This window comes from Lepisma saccharinum, chromosome 26, assembly GCF_977018435.1.
Source record: "Lepisma saccharinum chromosome 26, izLepSacc3.1, whole genome shotgun sequence".
Taxonomy (NCBI): Eukaryota; Metazoa; Arthropoda; class Insecta; order Zygentoma; family Lepismatidae; genus Lepisma; species Lepisma saccharinum.
This window is the reverse complement of record NC_139254.1, coordinates 43,827,309-43,849,673: the sequence shown is the minus strand read 5'-3', so window position 1 is coordinate 43,849,673 and position 22,365 is coordinate 43,827,309. Positions and strand designations below refer to the sequence as shown.

The following is a 22,365-nucleotide window of genomic DNA, read 5'->3' as shown; positions in this document are numbered from 1 at the left end:
CAAAGAATCTTGACGAAAGATCTGCACTTGCACGCGTACAAAGTGCAGTTAACGCAGGAACTGAAACCAGTGGATCATGGAAAACGACGGCAATTTATTGACTGGATCCTTGAAAGGGAACGAGAGAACGAGGGTTTCGCAAAGCGCATTATTTTCAGCGATGAAGCTCATTTTCATTGAAACTGGTTCGTAAACAAGCAGAATTGCCGAATATGTGGATCTGAGAACCCAAGAGTGATTCAGGAAAAGGAAATGCATCCTCAGAGAGTTACAGTTTGGTGTGGGATTTGGAGTGGGGGTTTGGTCGGTCTTTACATTTTTGAAGACTAAGAAGGAAATGCTCTGACAGTGAATGGAATTCGTTACCGTGCAATGCTAACTGATTTTCTTTGGCCTCGTTTGGATCAAATGAACATTGAAAATGTATGGTTCCAACAAGACTGCGCAACTTGCCGCACTTCAGAAGAAACAATCAATCTGCTCGTGAGAAGTTCCCGGACAGAATAATCTCGTTGCGAGGAGAGCAAACCTTCCCAACTTGATCTTGTGACTTGACACCATGTGACTTTTTCTTGTGGGGGTACACCAAGTCACAAGTTTACCGGAACAAACCCAAAAATTTGTTGGAACTTAAGCAAGAAATTTGACGTGTCCTCAACACACTTGATGGGGAAATGTGTGATCGGCTCATGGTGAATTTCATGGACCGAGTGATTGCGTGTAGGGCTAGTAGGGGGGGGGGGGTCATATGCCTGATATTGTTTTCCATGTTTAAACCTTAATATCTCCTGAAGAGAATGGTATGTGTTTTTTGCTTTTTTTTTCTAAAAATAAATTTCATTTATAGCAACTTCAAATCCGGCGTTCTTTATGGATCACCCTTTAGTAATAGGTTTATAACAACAAAATATTTTTTTTTTACCCAGAGGAAAATTTAAAATCTTTTTATGTTGCGGAGAAGGTTCCAAACAATGTTTGGAAAAATGCCTCCTGAGGAGACAAGTGATACGAATAGTTTAAGAGCATGGAAAGTGTAGCAGATTTGCCACGTAGTGGGAGGCAAAGAATGAGTGAGGATGTGGTGGATGCAGTTCAGGAGATCGTGCAGCGGAGTCCAATGAAATCTCTTAAACAAAGATCCTTGGAACTGGGAGTGGCGAGGTCTATGTTACACAGTATCTTACGTAAGAAAGTGAAAGCCAGGCCCTTCAAATTGAGATTTGTGCACGATCTGATAGAAGAGGATTGTGACAAGATGAAGGAATTTTGTGAATTAAATGCAATTAAATGGTGATGTTGGTGATGCCCTTTTCTCTGATGAGACCATGTTCCATGTTTTGGGAAAAGTGAATAGACACAATTGCCAAATTTTGGGGCATTGAGAATCCACACGAGTTCGATACACATAACTGGGATAGCCCCAATGGACCTCATTGGTCCATTCTTCTTTAAGGAGGACACGGTGAACGGTGCCAGGTACCTGAACATGTTATGGACACTCCTTGCCCCGGAACTTCAGAGGTTAGGCATCATCAATGAGGTCCACATTCAGCAAGATGGTGCCCCCCCCCCTTTGCCCTTGAAGTTCGAGATTTTCCTGATGGTCAATTTGAAAGGGGAGGGGGGATAAATTTTGCCACAGAGGACCCACATCTTGGCCTGCAAGGTCACCAGATCTTACGCCTTGCGAGTACTGACTGTGAGGACATGTCAAGACCCAGGTGTATGCACAGAAACCAAGAGATCTTGACGACCTGAAGTTTGATACTTGAAGTGATTCACATTTTGGACGAGCACAGTCAGTGCAATTCTCGGATTCAAACAAAGATTGCAAGAGTGTTTGGACATCAATGCTGCCCAGCTGGAGATCTGCCGATGAACCAAACCACATCAAATATTAATGTTAAAGTTTCCTCTCTGTAACAATATTTTGTTGTAGTAAACCTTTTAATTTAAAAGTTATAGGTTTTTAGAATCCTACAGAATTTTTAAAACACCCTGTGTGTATATATATTAAAAAAAATAAAACACCATCAAAAGTGGCCCTACTCCATGCAAATAACAAAATGAACCAGTCCAGACATTAATGTTGTTTCAATTGCATTAATGTTTAAATGTTTGTGAATGCATATAATTTGCATATTTTACCAACAAAGTTATTAGCACCTGTAACCTATATGCCTCACAGACAAATTAACTCAAAATTTGCTACAATTTTAAAGTGTCACACACGTAATACTTGTTAATACTTTTCATGTAATCATACTCAATCATACAAAGTATTTCAGTTCATCGTGTTAATCCAATCATTGTCTAGAACCTTAGAAGTTTACATAGAAATGTCACGCACATAATGCTGGAATACCCCATATTCAATTGAAGTGTAATTTTTGGACATTATGGTGAAGGGGCAATAGCATGTAGGGTCCAAGCTTCTTTTGAAGTAGGGTCACATACTTGTGGAAAAATTGTCAATCCATGCATCATGTAAGCTGCAAATGTAATGGTGTAGTGGTTACATGATTACTGTGTAATGCAGGGGTCTTCGGTGTGATACCTGGTGAAGGCACACAGTAATACGGATCCAACTTTAAACTGAAGTTCCAGTGTCGATAACCTATTTGTGCATAAAGTGGACTTAAAACGCACTTTGATTATGAATTTATTGACATTTTGGAAGGTGATTGTATTGACTCAATCTGCCAATATTCTGCATTGCTGAATTTTGGAGCCTTGCAGTTAATTGAAGGGAACAAACTTCAATAGCCTAATTTCATGTAATATAGAATCAAGTGACTGTCACTAAAATACTAATAGACAACTCTTCACAATTGAAGAATACTATATGTTTTACTGCATTACATATTGAAGAAGAAGAAAGAAAATTCATGTGTGTGCATGAGAGAAATGTGCAAAAACAACTACACAAGTTCATAGAAAGCAGACAAAGTTTGTTAGAAGTTCACTTGATGCACAGGGAAGTTAGAGCAGATCCTGGATTTAGAATGGGATTTGAACAAAATACAATTGCACTTCCAGAGGAAAGCAAGCCAAAACTCCTTGTTCCAAGGTAATAAAATTTAACCATGGTGCTATCGGGAGACTAACATCCAATCAATGTGTAATACAATGTCTTGCTGTATGCTAATGAATTTATGAATTACAAATGCTTTTTGTTTTAACAAGACATTTTGCTATATCATAGTTCAATGTGGGTAAATACCACAGGTAAAGAAAAAGCAATATTTTATATTTTGTGCTGCTTATGCCTAGTTTTTAGATATAAGGCAATTTGAAAAAACTTGCAAACAGCTTTTATTACTGCATGTCAGATAAGTGATGATATCTGCCATATCTGAAAGGTGCAAGAGAGTACTTGAAGTGAAGACTCTTCGAGAACAGTCTCGCAGTTCAGTCTTGAAGTCTTGTACTGGAAACGGAAATCTTTCAAATAACACTTTGACTGCAGTGCCAAATACGATTGGAAGGTAAAACTAAGAAGACATTGTTTTCCCTTGTTTTACACCATAGAAATCACGTAGTATTTTATTAAAAAAGTTCTTGTACTTATATTTCCACACATTAGAAGAACTACAACCAACATCTGGTTGACTTTCAACTTGCACGATTTGTAGTAAAGAAGACTACAATCTCGCATGCTACACGATATGGTCTCGATTGCTTATTTGCTTGATGCTTTCGAACTGCACTAGATGATGTCACTTCCAACAAGACCATACTTCACGACTGATTTTTGAACCTTTCGGATAGAGCCTTAGTTGGTCCATACCCTTCCTGTATAAAACCATGGACGTGATTTATAAATATTTCAGTGATGGATTAATGTCTTTGCTCGATTTTTATAGAGAGACAGAAAAGGCCTGCACCTAAAGGAGATGATCCGGAAAAGAAAGATGAAGAAGAATGGCCTTTGAAGGATGTGATTTTTGTTGAGGACGTGAAAAACATTCCTATTGGTAAGTGTACATTAACACGTTGACTATCTATCATTGTTTTGTAATATGCTTTTACAGCAAATCCACACTGTGCCTTGGTCCACGACTATCATAACTAAGTGTTAAAGCAGAGGCTGCAAGATGGTGATAGTCACTTGTTACCTTTGACATAACAACTAGCTATATCCAGTGTTGCAAAATTTCCCAATTCATTGCTCCAACCTGTATATACCTAAGCATCGACCCCTATTAAATTTTATCGTACTGATCTAATATAAAATTGCAGATGATTCTGGGAAGAACTTGAATGGTTAAACAACCTCTTTAATTAATGTGACCAGGTAAAAGATAGTAAAACCATCCCCTGTGCATTGCACAGTACCGTGATATCACATAGGATGTGTGAAGTTATGGTCCCATAAATTCTTGATTTTGGTGGTCACGGTGGATCAGTCGGTAACGCGTGTTACTACCATGCTAAAGGTCCCGGGTTCGATCCCCGGCCGGTTCAAATCTGGGAACTTTTCTAAGGTTGGAAGCGGCTCCGGCACCCACCCAGCGTCGAATAACATGGGAAACCCTGGGCGGTAAAGGCGGTCAGGGGCATGGTGCTGATCACATCACCCCCACTCACGACCGGATCAAGAAAGTTTGGGGCGTTACCCCCACACCCCCTATACGCCTTCATGGCGTGGTGCTAAACACAGGGGAACACTTTACCTTTTTTTTTTTTTTTTTTTTTACCAAATTGTTGGTTTTGGGATGTAAGGAGGTATGGTCCCACACATTCTTGATCTTGGCCATATTGTAGGTGATGTGATAAGCACTTTTACCCTTCTAGGTTTCTTCCCATGTTACATACTGAGTGAGTCCCAGAGCTGCCTTATGCTACACCACTGCTGCAAAAATGTCCACCTGTGTTTTCACATTGTAGTCAGATACTATGTGGCTGCTTTTACAAAACTAGACATTGAAATTCTGCCTTTGCATTCATAAAAATAATACCTAAAGATTTTTCTCTAAATAACAGACCATCTATAGAAATATGAGGTTGGTAAAATTTCCTGTAATTTATCAATTAGCTGATACAATGATATGCCTATGTTGGCTGATACTGATAGATTACAGATTAATCTATCCCATTGATAATTTATAGATATGTTTTGTCACCCAACTTCCATGGTTACGTGGGGCTACCTTAAGGACTAAAGGTGTGTAGTGTGTGTGGTACTGTTCCCATCAACGCCAGTGTAGCAGAGATTGAGAAAGTGTGCAGTCTACTTCTCAACCCTTGTGCCTTCTCTTGGCATTGTGCAATCCATGGGATATTGCTTTACCTTTTTTTTTACCCATAACTGTAATATAGCCAGATGAACAATGACACCATATGCTAGTGTAGGTGTGAGTTGAGTCAGAGGGAAGAGAGAGAGTAGAATGTCCCACATGCTAATTAATGGAGATATTTACAGCTTAGGCACCATGTCAGAATAAACAGAAACAAAATTTATGTTCACAATGTATGTAGCTTTTTATACAGATATTTTATGTTCAAATTGTAGAAGGCAGACAATTTAGTAAGCTACATATGTGCAGTGACTGAATAGGGTCTTAAGAAATTTACCCAAGGATCTTGTAAACAATGCACTTTAATGTTTGTCAACTTGGTGTCAAAACGTCACTTGTCAAGCAAGATTCACTAAGGGGGCACTCGAAGTAGTTGCACACCTTCACCGTCAAAAAAATCACTTGACCTGTTAGTTATTTTGGAAATTCCAGAAAGATGGAAAATGTCGAGAAAATGAAGAACCTTAGTGCAGAAGAAACATTAGTTTAAATTTGCTGTATTTTCCAACAAGTACTGTGCTAACATGGACAGTTGTGAATAACTGTACATCTCGCCTTTTGAAAACTTTGTTTACAGTGTCTAATCTCGCATTTTGTGTTTCCATCGAAAACAAAATATTCATGTTGCTATCTATCTTTTATCCAACATTTTGTACAAGTCTACTTTTCATTGTCATTCTTTCCTTATTTTCTATTATTACAATTGTATTTTTCTTTCTTGAAGGTCGTGTGTTAAAGGTTGATGGAGCATATGCAGCCGTGCGCTTTCCGTTGTCAAAAGACACAAGGGAGAATAAGGAAGGGAGTACTGATGATCCCATGACTTTGCTTCAAGATTGCAGATTAATGAGGAAGGATGATTTACAGGTGAGCCAGCATTTGAGATGTAACTCATTGTCTATCATCAGCTAATGTTCAGCTTTAGTTTATAGAGAAATAAGTTTTTGGTGAATGCTTGAGAAGTGTTCCATGTGCTGCCAACTTAGGTTCAGTAAGGAAACTGCTACCAGTATTATTTTAACTGTTGTTAATTGAACATTGACTAATTGTATTTTTTTTGCTCAATCATTAACACACTTACCTTCCAGTAGGGATGTGACGAAGCTGAAAATTTACCGATGCCGATATTTAACCAATTCCGATACATAAGATTATTAAACAGAAATGGGATGTTATTTTCAGCATGACAAAAATAAATTTGCTGTGTACATTTCTATTGCATACCATATGTATATACATATATATTCTCAAGAGATGCGAATGTACATTTGCATCTACAAAATATGTGAACCTTTAAGAAGAACATGGATTCTCAAGAGATTAAACATTAGTACACAAGCAGTTCTTTGAAATGCAAAATGAATTCCTGTTCTGCCAGATTCAACTTCAGAAACACGAGATTGGGAAGCACTTAGGAAGTAATCTACTTCTTCTCTTATCGCAAATCTGTTCAGCAACACTGAACACTCAATCACTGAATACTGATGCAGCAGGTATGCCCAAGTATTTTCTCAGGACTTGCTTCAGGTTTGAATATTCATTTTTGAATTTCCAATACAACAGCAGATCCTGGTTCAGCAATGTACTGTTTTATTTCCGATTTATAGTTAGGTTGATCCTCTGAATGAGTTTGCATTAATTTTATTACAAAAACTCTAGAATAATGACTAATCATAAACTAATTTTCAATAAATCTTACAAAATTAAAATATAAAACTTATTAGAAGGTAAAAACTCTAGTATAATCTGTACCGGTTTAAATATCGGATTTTTGCCGATTCCGATACCGATGCTGATGTGTCAATTTCGGCCGATTTTCATACATCTGTAACCGGCTTCAGCACATCCCTACCTTCCAGAATATTACAGTTTTCCAAAGAATCACCTTTTATGTCTTTTACCTTAAGCCGGCTTTAGACGAGAGCATTTCCTTTAACATTTTTGCTGCATAAATGCTACGTAAATGCTTCCAAAAATCTCATAGCAAACAGTACTTTACACGGAAGCAACTTTTGGGTTAGCTTTTGCGATTACAATGTATAACATATACAGCATGAAAGGCATGTTGAGTTACACCATGTATGCTGGGTGCACAGTGTTTACAATTGAAACAACTAAAATATTCTTCCATACGTGTATAGTAAACGTTGTACCTAGTCTTACCATAAATACTGTCGCAAAGTTTTATTGACACAAAATGCTGAGAGATATTGTAATATCCTAATAACATTACTGAAATGGATGCATGACAAATCAAAATCACAAGTCATTATTCAAAATGGCCACGCTTAGCACGCACACATTCCGTAAGTCTTTGTGGCAACTCATCAATTGAATTATGCAACACATCGACTGGAAAATGAGCAACTGCCTTCAGAAGTGACCGCTTTAAACTTTCAATATTGGGATGTCTCTTCTTGCAAGCCATCTCCTGAAACTTGGACCACAATTTGCAGTCCAAAGGGTATAGATCCGGACTTGCAGAAGGCCAATCCGAAGTGGAAATTAACTCTGGTACATTTGCCTCCAGCGACTGCTGTGTTGTTCGGGCCCCATATGTTGGGGTTGAATCCTGCTAGAAACTCCAGTTCTGACCATGGAAGAGAGTGTTGTTGACATTCTTGACTAGTCTCTCAAGCACTGTCTGCTGGTACACTTTGGCTGATGTTTTTACCCCTTTTTCACAGAAATGGAGCGTGCCCTCATAGCAAATGTTCCAGACTTCATTTCCACTTAAGATTGGCCTTCTGCAAGTCTGGACCTATACCCTTTGGACTTCAAATTGTGGTCCAAGCTTCAGGAGATGGCTTGTAAGAAGAGACATCCCAATATTGAAAGTTGAAAGCGGTCGGTCTCTTCTGAAGGCAGTTGCCATTTTCCACTCGATGTGTTGCGTAATTCAATTGATGAGTGGCCACAAAGACTTACGGAATGTGTGCATCCTAAGGGTGGTCATTTTGAATATTGATTTGTGATTTTGATTTGTCATGCATCCATTTCAATAATGTTATTAGTATATTAAAATATCTCTCAGCATTTTGTGTCAATTTACTTAAAACTTTGTGACAGTATTTATGGTAAGACTAGGTAAAGTATGTATTTAAGTATCCCCAATGTTTTATACCTATTAACGTTTTACACGAAACTTTATTCCTCTCAGTTCAATAGTTATCGGCTTTTAAAAATGTGAAGTGATACATTGTTTACATCTCACGTGGCCGCCATTACATTTTCACTCGTGACCTGGAGGTCGCTTCTGATTGGTTATGCTATGAAAAGTGCTACTGAAATGAGACGGGTTCTATCCTTGAGAAATGCCATGGCATCTGAAATGCTACAAGATTTTTACTTTACAGGGTAGCATTTTGGTCGTGGCACAAATGTTAAGAAAGATGCTAAGGAAAATGCTTTCTCTAAAGCAGGCCTTAGAATAAGGGAATATGATGTTACATGAACATAAGAAGAGACTGTGTGTGTTTCTTTAGAATAATGGCACCACATTTTCCCAAATAACTTTGAATTTCAGTTTGATCAGTTATGCCAATTGTATTATATTTGAAGATATAATTCTAATGAAGAGAGTTTTCTTTTGCAGGTGATAAAGTCTGGCACAACAGCAAGAGTGCCTGATTGCTTTCAGCGTACCCCTAAGAGAGTTAACATTCCAGAAGGAGGACAGATATTGGCAATAGCTGTTGATGGACAAGGTAAATTAAAGACTTAATTATAAATGTGTTCATTGCTTCTGTACTTTGCTGGACATATTATATTCCAAATTAAACAAGTTCATGAAATCCTTCACAAATAACAGAGGTTTCTGCTTCACAATTAAGTTTCTTGTAAGGGGCTTGAACAAGGCTTAATTATTAAACATCTTCATACTCCTTAACATGTCGATGGCATAGTGATAACGTCATTACCGTGTAATAGGGTCTTGTGTTTAAAACCTGGTGGAGCCACATAGTAGTTCAGATCCCACTTTAAACTGTATATCTAGCCCTGATTAGCCAATTTGTGCAGAAAGTGGACTTAAAACAATGATGCGAAATGAACTGCAAAATGCAAAATTAACTCTTAAATAGGAAATTCATAGGTTATTTACTGATGCAAGACTCTGAAGTCTGAGTTATCCTGTAAGTTATGCAAATCACAGAAACATGATTAATTTTGTGCTTTATATTTGAGAAACAAAGATGACTCCTACATGGGAATAAACTTAATACTCTGATAACTATTAGAAAGGAAATGTTTATTTTTTTGTAATAAGTGTAGTTTTTAAATTAAATGTAGGTGTATTTTCACCATTTTAACACCAAAATGCCATTTTATGTACTGATTCTGATCCTGAAATGTGACTTTTTGTGTTGAAATTTTGATATTTTATTGCCCATAAATATGTGGCCCTACAAATGAGAGTAGTTGTATATTTCCTGACAGGGATGTTTTGAAGCTAATTTCCAAAGTGTGAATATTAACCAAAAATTGCACATCAGAACTTTCTACAAATTCCAATATTCAGTTTCATACTTTCAAAGTTTTGATCATAGAGGAGACATTCATATAGTGTAATACAGTATAAGCTTGCTGTGTTCTTCTGTTAGGAGAAACCTAACGTACGTGGTTTTAAAGCTCTTGCTTGTAATCATTTCAAATTTCATTAACTATCACTTCTCGTAGGTAAGAAATGTTTGTACATCATTATAGAATATCTAAGCACATGTATAATAGCAGCGACGTGCGGTGACGTCGACACTTGGGGTAGCAATCAGTGGCATGCTCAGGGGGGGGGGGTTGGTGTGGGTCATACCCCTCCCCCTTTAGGGATCAGTATTCATAAAAAATAGAGCGTCAATAACAGGAAAAGGTTGCAAAATGATGTATGAGTACTAAAAAAAAGAACACGTAAGCCCCACCCTCATTCGAAAATAAAAGACAATTTGATTTGACTACTAAGCCATAGATCCTGGGTTCGAATCTCGGATTGGCCATGGGTATTCATTCTTTGTGTGTTTCCCTTCATCACTTTTATCGTATCAACTTCGCAATTAACCAAATGTGACAAAAAAGCGACGCTAAGTAAAAAAAATGAAATCAAATCATTAATTGATTGCTTGATTTGGTTTATTTTACTTCGCTTTTCCGCCACTTTTGGCTAATCGCAAAGATGATACGATAAAAGTGATGAAGGGATAAACACAAAGAACACCCGTCAGAGTTCGAACCCGGAACTCCTGGTGTCGTAGCATGCTGCGAGAGGACAAGGTAGAGGCAGAAATCTTCCCTTTTCCTTCAGGCGGCCAGTTTCTATAGCTGGAACTGGTGAGGTGGAGGAAGAGCGAGCTAGGCCACCTTTGCCCGTGAATCACACCAAGGGACGAGAAGTGTGAAAAAGAAGTGTTGCATATGCACTGTGGCTTTAACGAGACAATAAATATTGTGATTTGAAAATAATTAGAGATGTGAGATTGATTGATCTATCTCTGCTAGACTAGCTACTTCTAAGTGCACGTCACTGTATAATAGCCACCTTTGTGACTGCATTGAATGGTCAACTTGCCTTGGTGCTGAAAGTTCCAGGTTTGAGCAATTGCATGGGCATAGGTGTGTGTTACTTTGTTAGCCCCCTTTCATCAATTTCACCTCGTCAACATTCATGTGCATTACTGCAGTTGGCCTAAAGAAGCAGAAATGTGATGTAAAATTAGAGAAATGCAAGAGATATATAATATGCAAACAGAATTTTCATGTAATTTTTATTTTTACCATGTCGAAAGTGGAATTGTATTTTTGTTAATAATGCATATTGAAATTTTTTAATCATCGGCTTTAGAAGTGCCCTGCTAATAGAATTCATGAAATACTTGGAACTACAGTTGGTGGTTCTATAATTTAGTACAGGTGAGGGGGTGGAGGAAAAGTGTGTGGAATGTGGGTGGGTAAGGGTTCCGATTGTTTTATAATTTTTTTTCAAATTTTCCTAGCAGGAAGACTAATTATCGTAGAATTTTGACAATCTTTGTCGCACACAATTTGAACAATCGTTAAGGTTATGAGCACTGTTTGGATTTCGAAAGAAAATTATTTATGTCTAAAAGAACAACTTAAAAATTACCTTACGCAAGCATGCACTCTTCCCATTGACAATGCATTTTCCGTTGACAAGCTACTGTAAGTATCATAGACTAGTGGGAATGAATGTAGAAGTAAATCGGAACCTTAGTAGAATGCATTAAGGGGCTTTATTTTAATGCTAAGAGAACCAAATCTGACCCTCCTAACCTAACCATGAAAGCATATATTGAACACAATCTTTAGTAATAGCTAAAACTCCGCAGTATGTGTTAACAAAGATAAATAGAAATCGAACTATGTTAAAATTGCATACGTAGCATGATGAAATTGCAATAAGACAAAAGGAACTTGGCCCATGGGAGTGATAAATGATGGAGTGAGGAAGAGAATTGCTAAAATAAAAGTCTGCCATCCTTTCTTGTTATAGGCCGCATTCAATAAGATTGAAAGATAGAATAAAGTTAAACATGCAAAGTTATTAGTAACAAAAACATTAGGTTTATGTTTTCTATATGGAAGTAGGTAAATAAGTTCCTCTTTTTAAATTTTTTTTTTTTTAAGTTCAGCAATCTGAAACTTCATGACATATTTAAATTTTTAAATCTGGCAACATTTGATATGGGGTCTTGCTCTAAGTGTACTGCTTGCATAATCTGATACTTACAATATGTAGCCATAGACAATTCTGGGTTGTAACAATCCTGTTGACTTTCAATGCGATCATTACAACCAAGATATGTCCATGACTGTACTTGGCTATTTTTGCATGTACCAAGAAATTTGTGTGGTAACTTTTACAGGAAATACCTGTTCTGTTTTTTACATTTTTGTGTTTATAAAAGTAAGTAAAATGAGGGAAATTGTCTTGCCACACTATGAAAGTATGTTGAAATTTGATAACTTTTCCTTTTGTCCTCAGGTATAAATGCAGTAGTGAAAACTGGCAACAAGCTTAGCTATGCAGTGTTCAATTTAAGCACAGGCAGAGCTGAACAAGACAGCCCATTCCCATCTGACACTAATTCATTTCTAGGATTAGATGCTCATAATGTTAGTCTTACAAATGCAGGAGAGGTATGTACTTTTTTTAAAAAAATGTTCATTATTTGTATAAGTAGCCTGAAATTCAGTGCACATTCTACCATTTTGTTATTGTTTTAAATGTATTTAACATTTCAAGGATGGCAGCAATTACCGTTACCACTTCATTTCTTCAGACCTACACATGATATTTCAGTTCTCTCTTTTTTGTTCATTTATATACATACAAAGCCAAATGAGCAGTCTTTGATGATATGTAATGCTGATCCCCAATTTTGAATAACATGAAAGTTACAAAACATTTTCAAAAGTTGTAATTTTCGGGATATCCTGAAAAATTTGCCATTTCTTCCTGTGCCCTTAATTGTCACACAGTGTTAAAGTGTTTTTGTTCTCATTATTACATGTATAAGTGAAATATATAAGAAGAAAGCAGTGGTTGGGGAGTTATAGTCCACAAAGGACTTTTCTCAAACTTCGCTTGTTAATAATAGTAATGCAGCTGTCTGTAATGGGTTTCCACCCAGTGGGAAGCCAGCTTCGGGAATTATGTGTGAATTCTGCTTGAATTTGTCTCCGTAGACGTGAAAAATTGCAACTTTTATTAATCCAATTCCTATTAAATTTATACATACAGGAAAACCTCGTTAATACGAAGTTCAAGGGATCAAAAAATGTCAACTTCGTATTAAACGACTTCGAGTTATCCAAACTTTTCAAAATGGTGCCTGTTTTCAGGTGTAAATAAAGTAGAGTATAAGTTACCCCCACAAAGGATGTTTTATACTTGGTGGTAGCTCAGAAAATAAGCTTTATATGTACTATATAATAATATTGTACGTTTTAAAGAAAGTGTAAAAAAATGTTACACAAAATGAGAACACTGAGCTTAACGCGGACACAAAGATTCCAAGGAGACGGTTAACACCATTTATCCTGCCTAGTTATACAACCGGTTATGCACGGGATGCATGTCCTGGCAAAAAGTCTTATAAAAAATGGTATTTTCTTTTAATTGTGCAAAGTCGTTGCTCTTCCCCGAAATTCGTACAATTTTAGATCATATGAAACCCGTTTGCACGAGAGACCTACGGAAAGGAAAACAATCTCGTTTATTGCAAGAAGTGAAATTCGGAAGAATCTTGACAGTAGTCACACTGGCGCGAGCAAGAGACGGGAGATAATCGGACAGAATGAATATTGGATTTAACATTGTCCGTTACAGGATTAACTGGTAAGAAAAGACTCTCTTGGGAGAGAACACAACCTTTCCCTGGCACAAAACAAAACAAAAAAATCGGGGCTGTAAATTTCGTTCTGGTTCCGCTGTCTAAAACACATCGCATCACGTATTCTTTGCTTCAGTTAACTTCATATTCGCCCCTCCCCCTTTGCAGGGATCAGTTCAAACTCTTCCTCAACTTGCATTGTAATCCACTCTGAAAAAGTAAACACACAACTTGCGATCTGTTTGCACCAAATGTGTATCCTAGGACACATTAAACAGTGCCGCACTGGATAATCACTCTGGTTTGGATCCCACTTTAAACTGTATATTTAGTCCCGCTTAGCTCATCAGCATAAAAAGAACTAAAAACAAGCTTTACGAAACTTGCATATTTTCAGATTAATCGACAATTTATTGTAGGTTTCAGGAGTATTCTGGAGGTCAAAGACTCGCTCCACCAAAACTTTTCCTGTATTCCTACATTGAGCATTGCTGTTTTTTTTTTTTAACAGCAACACGCTAATGGTTCTGAAGAAAAGCGGGGATTATATGGCTTTGCGAGATTCAAAACAATAAAGCTTATTCCTTGGCACTGGATGAGTCATTGCAGTTATCTGCAAGCGAGAGCTTTCCAGACACTAAACACTGGCGCCAGCTGCAGGGTAAACACAATGAGACCAGCTGGAAGTTAGAGCAGCAGGTGGCAGAAGGGAAATCATCCGCATTTTAAAGATAATGCAGTTGTGGAAGACTGAACTTTTATCAGCAAATTATCACATTACCATGCACACCAGTGGCGGATAATGAGCTGTTGTAGGAGAAGGAAGGGGGTCACATTTATTGTACTTATCATGCGGTTTTTGTTAGTTTTAAAGAAGGTATTCAGAATTGTTTGCTTTTTATTAGACGCCAAAGGAAAGGAGCTCGTGTGTGCACACGAGCAAGAAAATCGTGGCCGAAACAATTAGCAACCCCCCCCCCCCTCGTTTGCTGATAGATAAAGGGGAGAAGTCACTCAGACAACAAAACACTGTTTTGGCAAATTTTATGACCGGCACAGTTTGGAAACGTATGAAGCGGGAAACTGGAGTTGCAACATACGTAAGATCGACGTCAACTTTTGCGGGAAACCTAGATGACAACGCATTAAGCGGGTTGACGATCTTTAGTTTGCCTATACGGCTTTGATTATCTGTAACAGTTTCCCTTTTTTTTAATGAAGTTCTACAGGGCACAAAGAACACACTTTTAATGAAAGTGGTTACCGGAAGTTGTTGGCTACCAGGCCAAAAGTTGCTCGCTCACGGGAAATTGCTGTATCTCGAGCTCAGAGCTAGAAGATGGGTGAGACTTCCAGGCGTCACGCGTCTTGTATTTTGGAACATTTGTGCGATCTTATCTTATCGCATTTCTCATCTAGCACTGGTGAATATTTCCAAGGTGGCGCATTCAGTGGGGAAAGAGCTTGACCTGCCATGCACATTGACAAAGAATGTCAATGTCCAGCGGGCATTTCGGGCTGCTTCCCTTGAGTTGTCAGCAGCTCTTAGGACAAGGAAACATGTCAAGGTCAAGTTAAAATAACATCCAAGCTCTCTCCACATTCGATCTTCTCTTGTCGACTTACGCAGGTGTCTACTTCGAATTAAGCGAAACCAGTTTTGCGGAAGTGTCTTGTAAACAACTTCGTATTAAAAATTATCCGTATTTCGATTTATCCGTACTGAAATACATTAGAAATCCTATCTTATCGGCTGGGGAATGGGAAGAACTTCGGATTAAAGGGTACTTCGTATTAACCAATATCGTATTAACGAGGTTTTCCTGTATTTATAAATGCCCTGGGGCAAGTTTTCCACAATTTACCTTATATATTTATCGAAGAAGGAGAAGAAAGCTGTGTGGAAAATGAAACAGAATTATCTCAACTCGTTTACTTTGTTAGTGTCCTTTGCAGAACAATATCGGACAGAAGGAAGATATCTTGTAGATGATTAGGTAAATTTTAGTCTGAAATTCTTACACAATTAACAATTTTTCGTAGATTAGAATATAAACCGTAACATTTGTAACTTGTGTTCGTAGATATATTTTGAGTCTGAGTAAATGAAGGGGCAAATGTAAACTCCGCACCTTAAATTAAATATTTTAAATGTATATACCGTTTAATTTAATTTAATTGAATTAGAATTTTTGGATACATTGGAATCACACACACCTTTATATTGTTAATATATTTGTGTGTGGGTGGTGAGAGGCGATAATACATAAGGTGGAAAGAGAGAAAACATCTGCTTGGACCCTTTAATTTTTTGGAAGTTCACCTTGAAAACCGAGAATTATACGAGGGTGAATCAAATATGAACGAGCCTTGTGCGGAAAAACAAAATTTATTGAAGGAAACAGAGACATTGCCACATCCTATTTTTCTACATAGTCTCCGCCCTTAGTGATACATTTTTCCCAACGTTGTGGTAGGTTCTTGATGCCGTTCTCGTAGAACGAAGCTGGGCAGGTAGCCAACCAGTTGCGCACAAAGGTTTCCACCTGATCGTTGGTCGCAAATTGCTCGCCCCCAAGTGCTTCTTTGAGGGGTCCGAAGAGGTGAAAATCACATGGTGAAAGGTCTGGGCTGTACGGTGTATGCGGAAGCGGTTCCCAGTGAATTTCCACCAGTTTCTGCTGTGTAACACCTGCTGTATGGGGTCTGGCGTTGTGGAGGAACAAGACCTGGTGGATGGGACAGCCTCGTCGTTTGCGTCAATACTGCACCTTAACTTGATCCAGGAGGCTGCAGTAGTAGGGTGCGTTGATGGTCCGACGTTCGTGTAAGAAATCCACCAGTAGGATCCCCCTCCAGTCCCAAAACACCGTGGCCAACACCTGCCTCGCAGACAACCGAACTTTGGCCTTCTTGGGGTTTCCTTCGTCTTTTCCTCCTCCACTCCATGCTGGCACGCTTGGATGCTGGGGTGTAATGATGCACCCATGTCTCGTCACAGGTAACGATGCGATGCGAACTCGGTCATCTTTGTGAGCAACATTCAGCAGCTTGGGAACCCACCGAGCTGTGATTTTGCGGAAGCCCAAGTGCTTTGTGATGATTGATTGGACACTTCCATAGCTCACACCAAGTTCTGCCGCAATTTGCTTCACAGTGACTCGGCGATCCTGTACGACAAGCTCACGAACACGAGCCATGTTGTCATTCGTCACACTGGTGCGAGGACGACGGGGGTGCACTTCATTTGCAACACGTTCACGGCCTTGCTGGAATTCCTTACACCACACCTTTACTCTTGCCCACGAGAGGGTACCATTCCCAAACTGGGCCTGCAGTCTCTGGTAAATTTCGACCGGTTTGACGTTTTCCTGGGTGAGGAACTTGATGATTATGCGTTGCGCAACAGACAGTGGCACACTCTGCTCACTCATCGTGAGAGCTACTAAACGAAGCATGCGACATGCCGGCTGTTCTGGTTGCTGACTCACGACAGCCCCACCTACTGACCGCACATGCCCAATCACACCCTGCTACCCATTCCGACACTTAGCCAATCAAGGCTCGTTCATATTTGATTCACCCTCGTACTTGAATTTTATCGTGGCCTAAGAGTAGCCACCCTGTTTATGAAACTAGAGGATGTGAATTTTAACCTTACATTCTGAAAAATGCCAACAAAATGGAACCATTTTGCAATAAGTTAAAGGTTATAGTATGTTGAAATATTGGAGTTATCGGCAACTTCACCAATAAATTAAAACACTTATATCAGCTGGTATCCGTTAACATGTTCCACTTTTAGAACCTATTGATATTTTTAATGAAAACTGACAATTTATGTGGTATAGTTTTATAACTGTTCTGAACAAACTTTTATTTCAATTTGTGTTATTTAACATCGCTTTCTGTCACTTTTCACTAATCGCGATGATGAGATGATTAGATTTAATTGATGAAGCTAGAGTGCCAAAGAACAGCAATGCAAGGATCTGAACTTGGGAATTTTAGTGGCAAGATCAAGAGTAGATGAGTCACCAAATTGGCTCTGAACAACTTTTCATTGCTACATTGTTACAGTGTTAAAGTATTATTATTAGCATTAATCAGTAAGAGTATTGGTATTATTGTTGGAATTGCTTCAAAATGGTATTGAGTTATCGTGTTGTTACAGGTCCTGTAACATTATTTACTAGGGATGGGCCGATACCGATATAACATTTACCGATACCGATAACCGATATTCTACCGATCCAATATAAAATTAGGAATGGTTCTTGAAGAACCTGAAAGGTTCATTGACCTTAATAAATGTGTGTTTCAAGGTGACTCCAGTGCAAAAGAAATTGAATATTTAGACATTTACGGTGGCTCAGTCGGTAACGCGTCTGACTATCATGCTCAAGGTCCCAGGTTCGATCCCCAGCAGGTTCAAATCCAGGAACTTTCCTGACGTTGGAAGCGGGCCCGGCGCCCACCCAGCGTCGAATAACATGGCGACCTGGGGGAAACCCTGGGGGGTAAAGGTGATCACATCACCCCCACTCATGACCAGATCAAGAAAGTGTGGGGCGTTACCCCCACACCCCCTATATGCCTTCATGGTGTGGTGCTATGCACAGGGGAGAACTTTACTTTTTTAGAAAGTAGGGCTAGATTATCCATAAAAATTACAACAAAATAGCAGAATTTTGCACTAATTTAGCAGATATTTATCGATATATCGGATCGGTGAAATAATTGGTAATTTTTCCTATAAATCGATACACTGATATGCCTATATTGCTCAATACCGATAAACTACAGATTAATTGGTCCCATCCCTGCTATTTACTTGTGTGTGTATGTGTGTTCCCATCAAAATTGTGACCAGCAGGTGTGAATTATATTTGATTAGGGCTGAGCGGATACCACTTTGAACCGATACTGATACTCACACCGATTCTCACCTGTACCGATAGTTGAAGAAATTGAAAGTTGGTCAAAATGTATTGCATAATATTTGTCCATAATTGTTGTACTCTAATTTATTTGCCTGTATTTACCAACACTTTTGCTTAAAATATTCAAGAATTACGTCAGATTATTAAATTAAATGTTATGTTATTACAAAATTCAGTTTTTTCACACAAAATTGGTGCAAGATAAAAAGAAACTTCGAATTTTGCCTAATTTCCAGGATATCAGAACTCGTGAAAGACCAAAAATACTGGGAAAGTATCGGCTGGTATCGGTAAATAAATTCCATCCGATACTCTCCGATGCTGATACCTCTGGTATCGGCTCAGCCCTAATTTATATGCACTTTAATGAATTCTATAGTTAGGTTATGCCATGTAGTGAAATTTAAGAGTTGTAGTTGATTTGTTCATTTATTTTGTATTTTAGAGTGAAACTGTGATGATTCTGCGTGATGGAAACAGTACTATTTACCCCTTGGCAAAGGATTGCTTGGATTCAATTCGTGATCCTCATTGGTTGGATCTGCCTCCAATAAAATGCATTGGCATAGGAACCCATGCTCTCTCGAATGTTGGCTCCAACCAAAAGAATCAAGTTGCCTTAATTATCCTGGCTGCAGACACTCAAACGTTAATGCCTAGAATTCTTCGATGCGATTTGGAGGGAGTGAAACAGATTCTAACCAATTTAGACCAGGAATCTAGTAAGTACAATTTCATAATCAGTATTGGGTTATTTCTTGGTATTTTAGTTATGTTTATCGGTATGACCCGGATTTTTCTGTAGCCAAAACATGTGAAATATGTACAGAAATATGTAGAAGAATTTGTAAATATACTGAGATATGTGAGTATATTAGAATATCTAATATGCCTGCATATTATTTCTCAACTTCTTTTTTAGGTTCCTGGCAGTAATATGTACTTATACTAAATTAGTTCCTCAATATTATTACCGTATTTATGCATGTATAGTGCGGGTGTGTGTATAATGCACACTCTGGTTTTGGATGGGTAAAAGTGAAAAAAAATTATATCTCGTATATAATGCGCAGTACAATCCAGTTTCAAGAAATTGCTTTCTTAGTTGCTATGCTGATCAAGAGTGAATGATGTCATACCTATTCAATTGCTCATTCCTCCTTTTTCAAAATATATACTTTTTGTTTCCGTGACTAATGTAACATTTATATGAGGCACATTCAGGACTTGCAAATAGCAGTTAGCAGCACAAGATTTATTCCATTAAGGAATTTACACACGCCATGTATGTCATATTATTTGGCCAGTAATATATACATTATTTTTATTATCTTTTTCCTTGTTTTCTTTCATCCAAAGTACCATAAAAATCAGAACGTTTCTTCATTTTTTGATGAACTTATTTCAACAACATTTCACATTAGTGTCTTTATCTTGTATTGAATACTGTTTGCATATTCAGAAACTGCAGAATTCAAGCTTTACAATGTTATATAACATGAAAAATCAATGCAAGTGTCCCAAAATCATGTAATGACCCTGTACGGTTTCATTCAAGGTCATTGAGAGGAGTCACGTCGCAGGCACAAAATATTTCGTAATACCTTTGTTCATTCCCAAGCAGGGCTCAGCTTGTCGAATGGGTGTTTTCGTCTCCCCTCAGCCAAGCTATGCTATTTTTGGCTTCAGCTATGTCTTTGTCCAGGCCAGGGAGGAGTAATGGGGGGGGGGAGGGTGGTGGCTGTTTTTCAGGAAGGCGTTTGGAAGGGCGAATTCATCTTTACAGCTGTGTTTAGAAGTGGTCGGTTGCGTGATTGTTTGTACGATAATGCCAAACATATCAGCAATGAACAGGTACAATTTTACACATTTACGTCGCAGCGCTGCCGAATGGGGGCTTGCGATTTTCAAATTTGGTAAAAGAAATCATTTCTTTCTTCTTCTTCTAACCGATAACGGAAATTTGTTTTTATGCCATAGGCTTATAGCCCCATGTGTATTGTAAAAAAAAGAGCTATAACTTGTAACTCCAGTGTTCCTAGTTCCTGAGCTAAAAAGAAATAATGTATGTGCACCGAATTTCAAATTTCCCGCTGGAAAATACTCGGGTGCTTCGCATTGGAAAATATTTTTTCTTTTTTTTGAAAACTATCTTGAATATTTGCATGATTTTTTGTACGATAATGCCAAACATATCAGGCAATGTGCAGGTACAATTTTTCACATTTACGTCGGGGCGCTGCCGAATGGGGGCTCGCGATTTTCAAATTTGGTAAAAAAAATATTTTTTTTTTCTTTCTTCTTTTAACCAATAATGGAAAATTTTGTTTTTATGCCATACTCTTATAGCCCAATGTTTACTAAACAAAAGGAGCTATAATTTGTAACTAGTGTTCTTAGTTCCAGAGGTATAAAAATTTACATAAAAGCATGCGGAAATTTAAATCCCGCTGAAAACGCCTCAGTCCTTAATGCATTTACCAGCAAAACAGGCTTGGTTGTGTAAGCGTTAAATACCACAATGATGATCCAAGTACAACATTTTATGAAAAATATTAATATAAACCAGTAATATGTAATAAAACTCAAAATATGTAAAAATATGTAATACGAAATTCACATATATTGTTCATAACATCGTAACTTGCCAACATTTGTAATATTTGCTGTACTACTTACATATAAATCAGGCCCTATTTATCGGATATTGTACAGATCTCATATTGATGAAAGAGGGGAAATACTGCTTATAAGTTTTGTCTTGTGTTATTCCCACATTTTGTTACCCAGCAATGGGAGTTTGGATATGTAGAAGGAACTTACAGTGTCAGGTCACAGAAAGCATGTGACTTGTATGCCAAGTCCATTACAGTGTGTTGACTGTCACTGAGTATTCAGTTTTCAAGACAACTACGTGTATGCACTTGGTTAGCATTAATAATTGCAAGGAGAAATGTTTAGAAATTGGCTTGATAAGGAGGGTAAGTGGATGATTTTTTTTGGTAAATGGATTTAATTAATGTTGACTAAAAGGTTGTAGGAATGTATAGATAGCGGACTTATTAATATAAAAACAGGTATTCATAGAACATTGAAAGTGTAGTACTACATGTGAAAGGTGCAGGATAAAACATATTGGTTTTCATGTGAAGTTGAGGTCATTGAAACTTTACCTAATTGCAGAAAATTGATTCCCTAATAAATTATGGTCAAGTTGGAGGGTGTGATTTTATAATTTGACTGTACGTGTGACAATGCACTCTTATTTCTTTAAAATGATTTTGATTTTGCCATTGAATTCTCTCCCTTTCAGAAAATTTGTCACAAACAACACTGCAGAGCCTCTTGTCTGAGAGATGTGATGGTAACAGAAACATTTTCCATGCGTGTGTTACCATGTGTGCACCTGCTTCTAATAAAGAAGGTGATCAAGGTAAGTTGCACTTCATTGCTGCTTTTTCTTCGCTGCATACATCCATCTACAATAGGCCAAATAGCACCAAGTAATTAAATGCGATCGTGCAAGTTGTTGGGACTTAGAAGTTATATTTTTATACAAAATATGCAGTCTGAACTACACAAAATGTAATGATTAGGCCACCATGCCTGATACTGATGCAGATACCAACATACTGTTATCAATGTGGAAAGTATCAAAATTTATTCGATACTGGCCTATATTTTTCTGGAGTCTGCGAAAATGCTGTGCGACACTTTTGTGGAGTGTAAATATTTTGTTACACGGTGGAACCTGAATCAGTAAGAATTAGATTAAATTTT

General features: G+C 37.9%; 1 protein-coding gene across 2 annotated transcripts in view; it reads left to right on the top strand.

Moving 5' to 3' along the window:
- Nucleotides 1–22,365, top strand: part of hyd (E3 ubiquitin-protein ligase hyd) — a 191,947-nt gene that overhangs the window by 63,401 nt on the left and 106,181 nt on the right. For both annotated transcript variants that reach the window (XM_083112520.1, XM_083112519.1), the window contains exons 10-15: nucleotides 3,867–3,977; nucleotides 6,025–6,167; nucleotides 8,896–9,007; nucleotides 12,292–12,446; nucleotides 19,031–19,307; nucleotides 21,899–22,018. In XM_083112520.1, coding sequence (XP_082968646.1) covers nucleotides 3,867–3,977; nucleotides 6,025–6,167; nucleotides 8,896–9,007; nucleotides 12,292–12,446; nucleotides 19,031–19,307; nucleotides 21,899–22,018 — 918 coding nt within the window. The remainder of the gene's footprint in view (nucleotides 1–3,866; nucleotides 3,978–6,024; nucleotides 6,168–8,895; nucleotides 9,008–12,291; nucleotides 12,447–19,030; nucleotides 19,308–21,898; nucleotides 22,019–22,365) is intronic.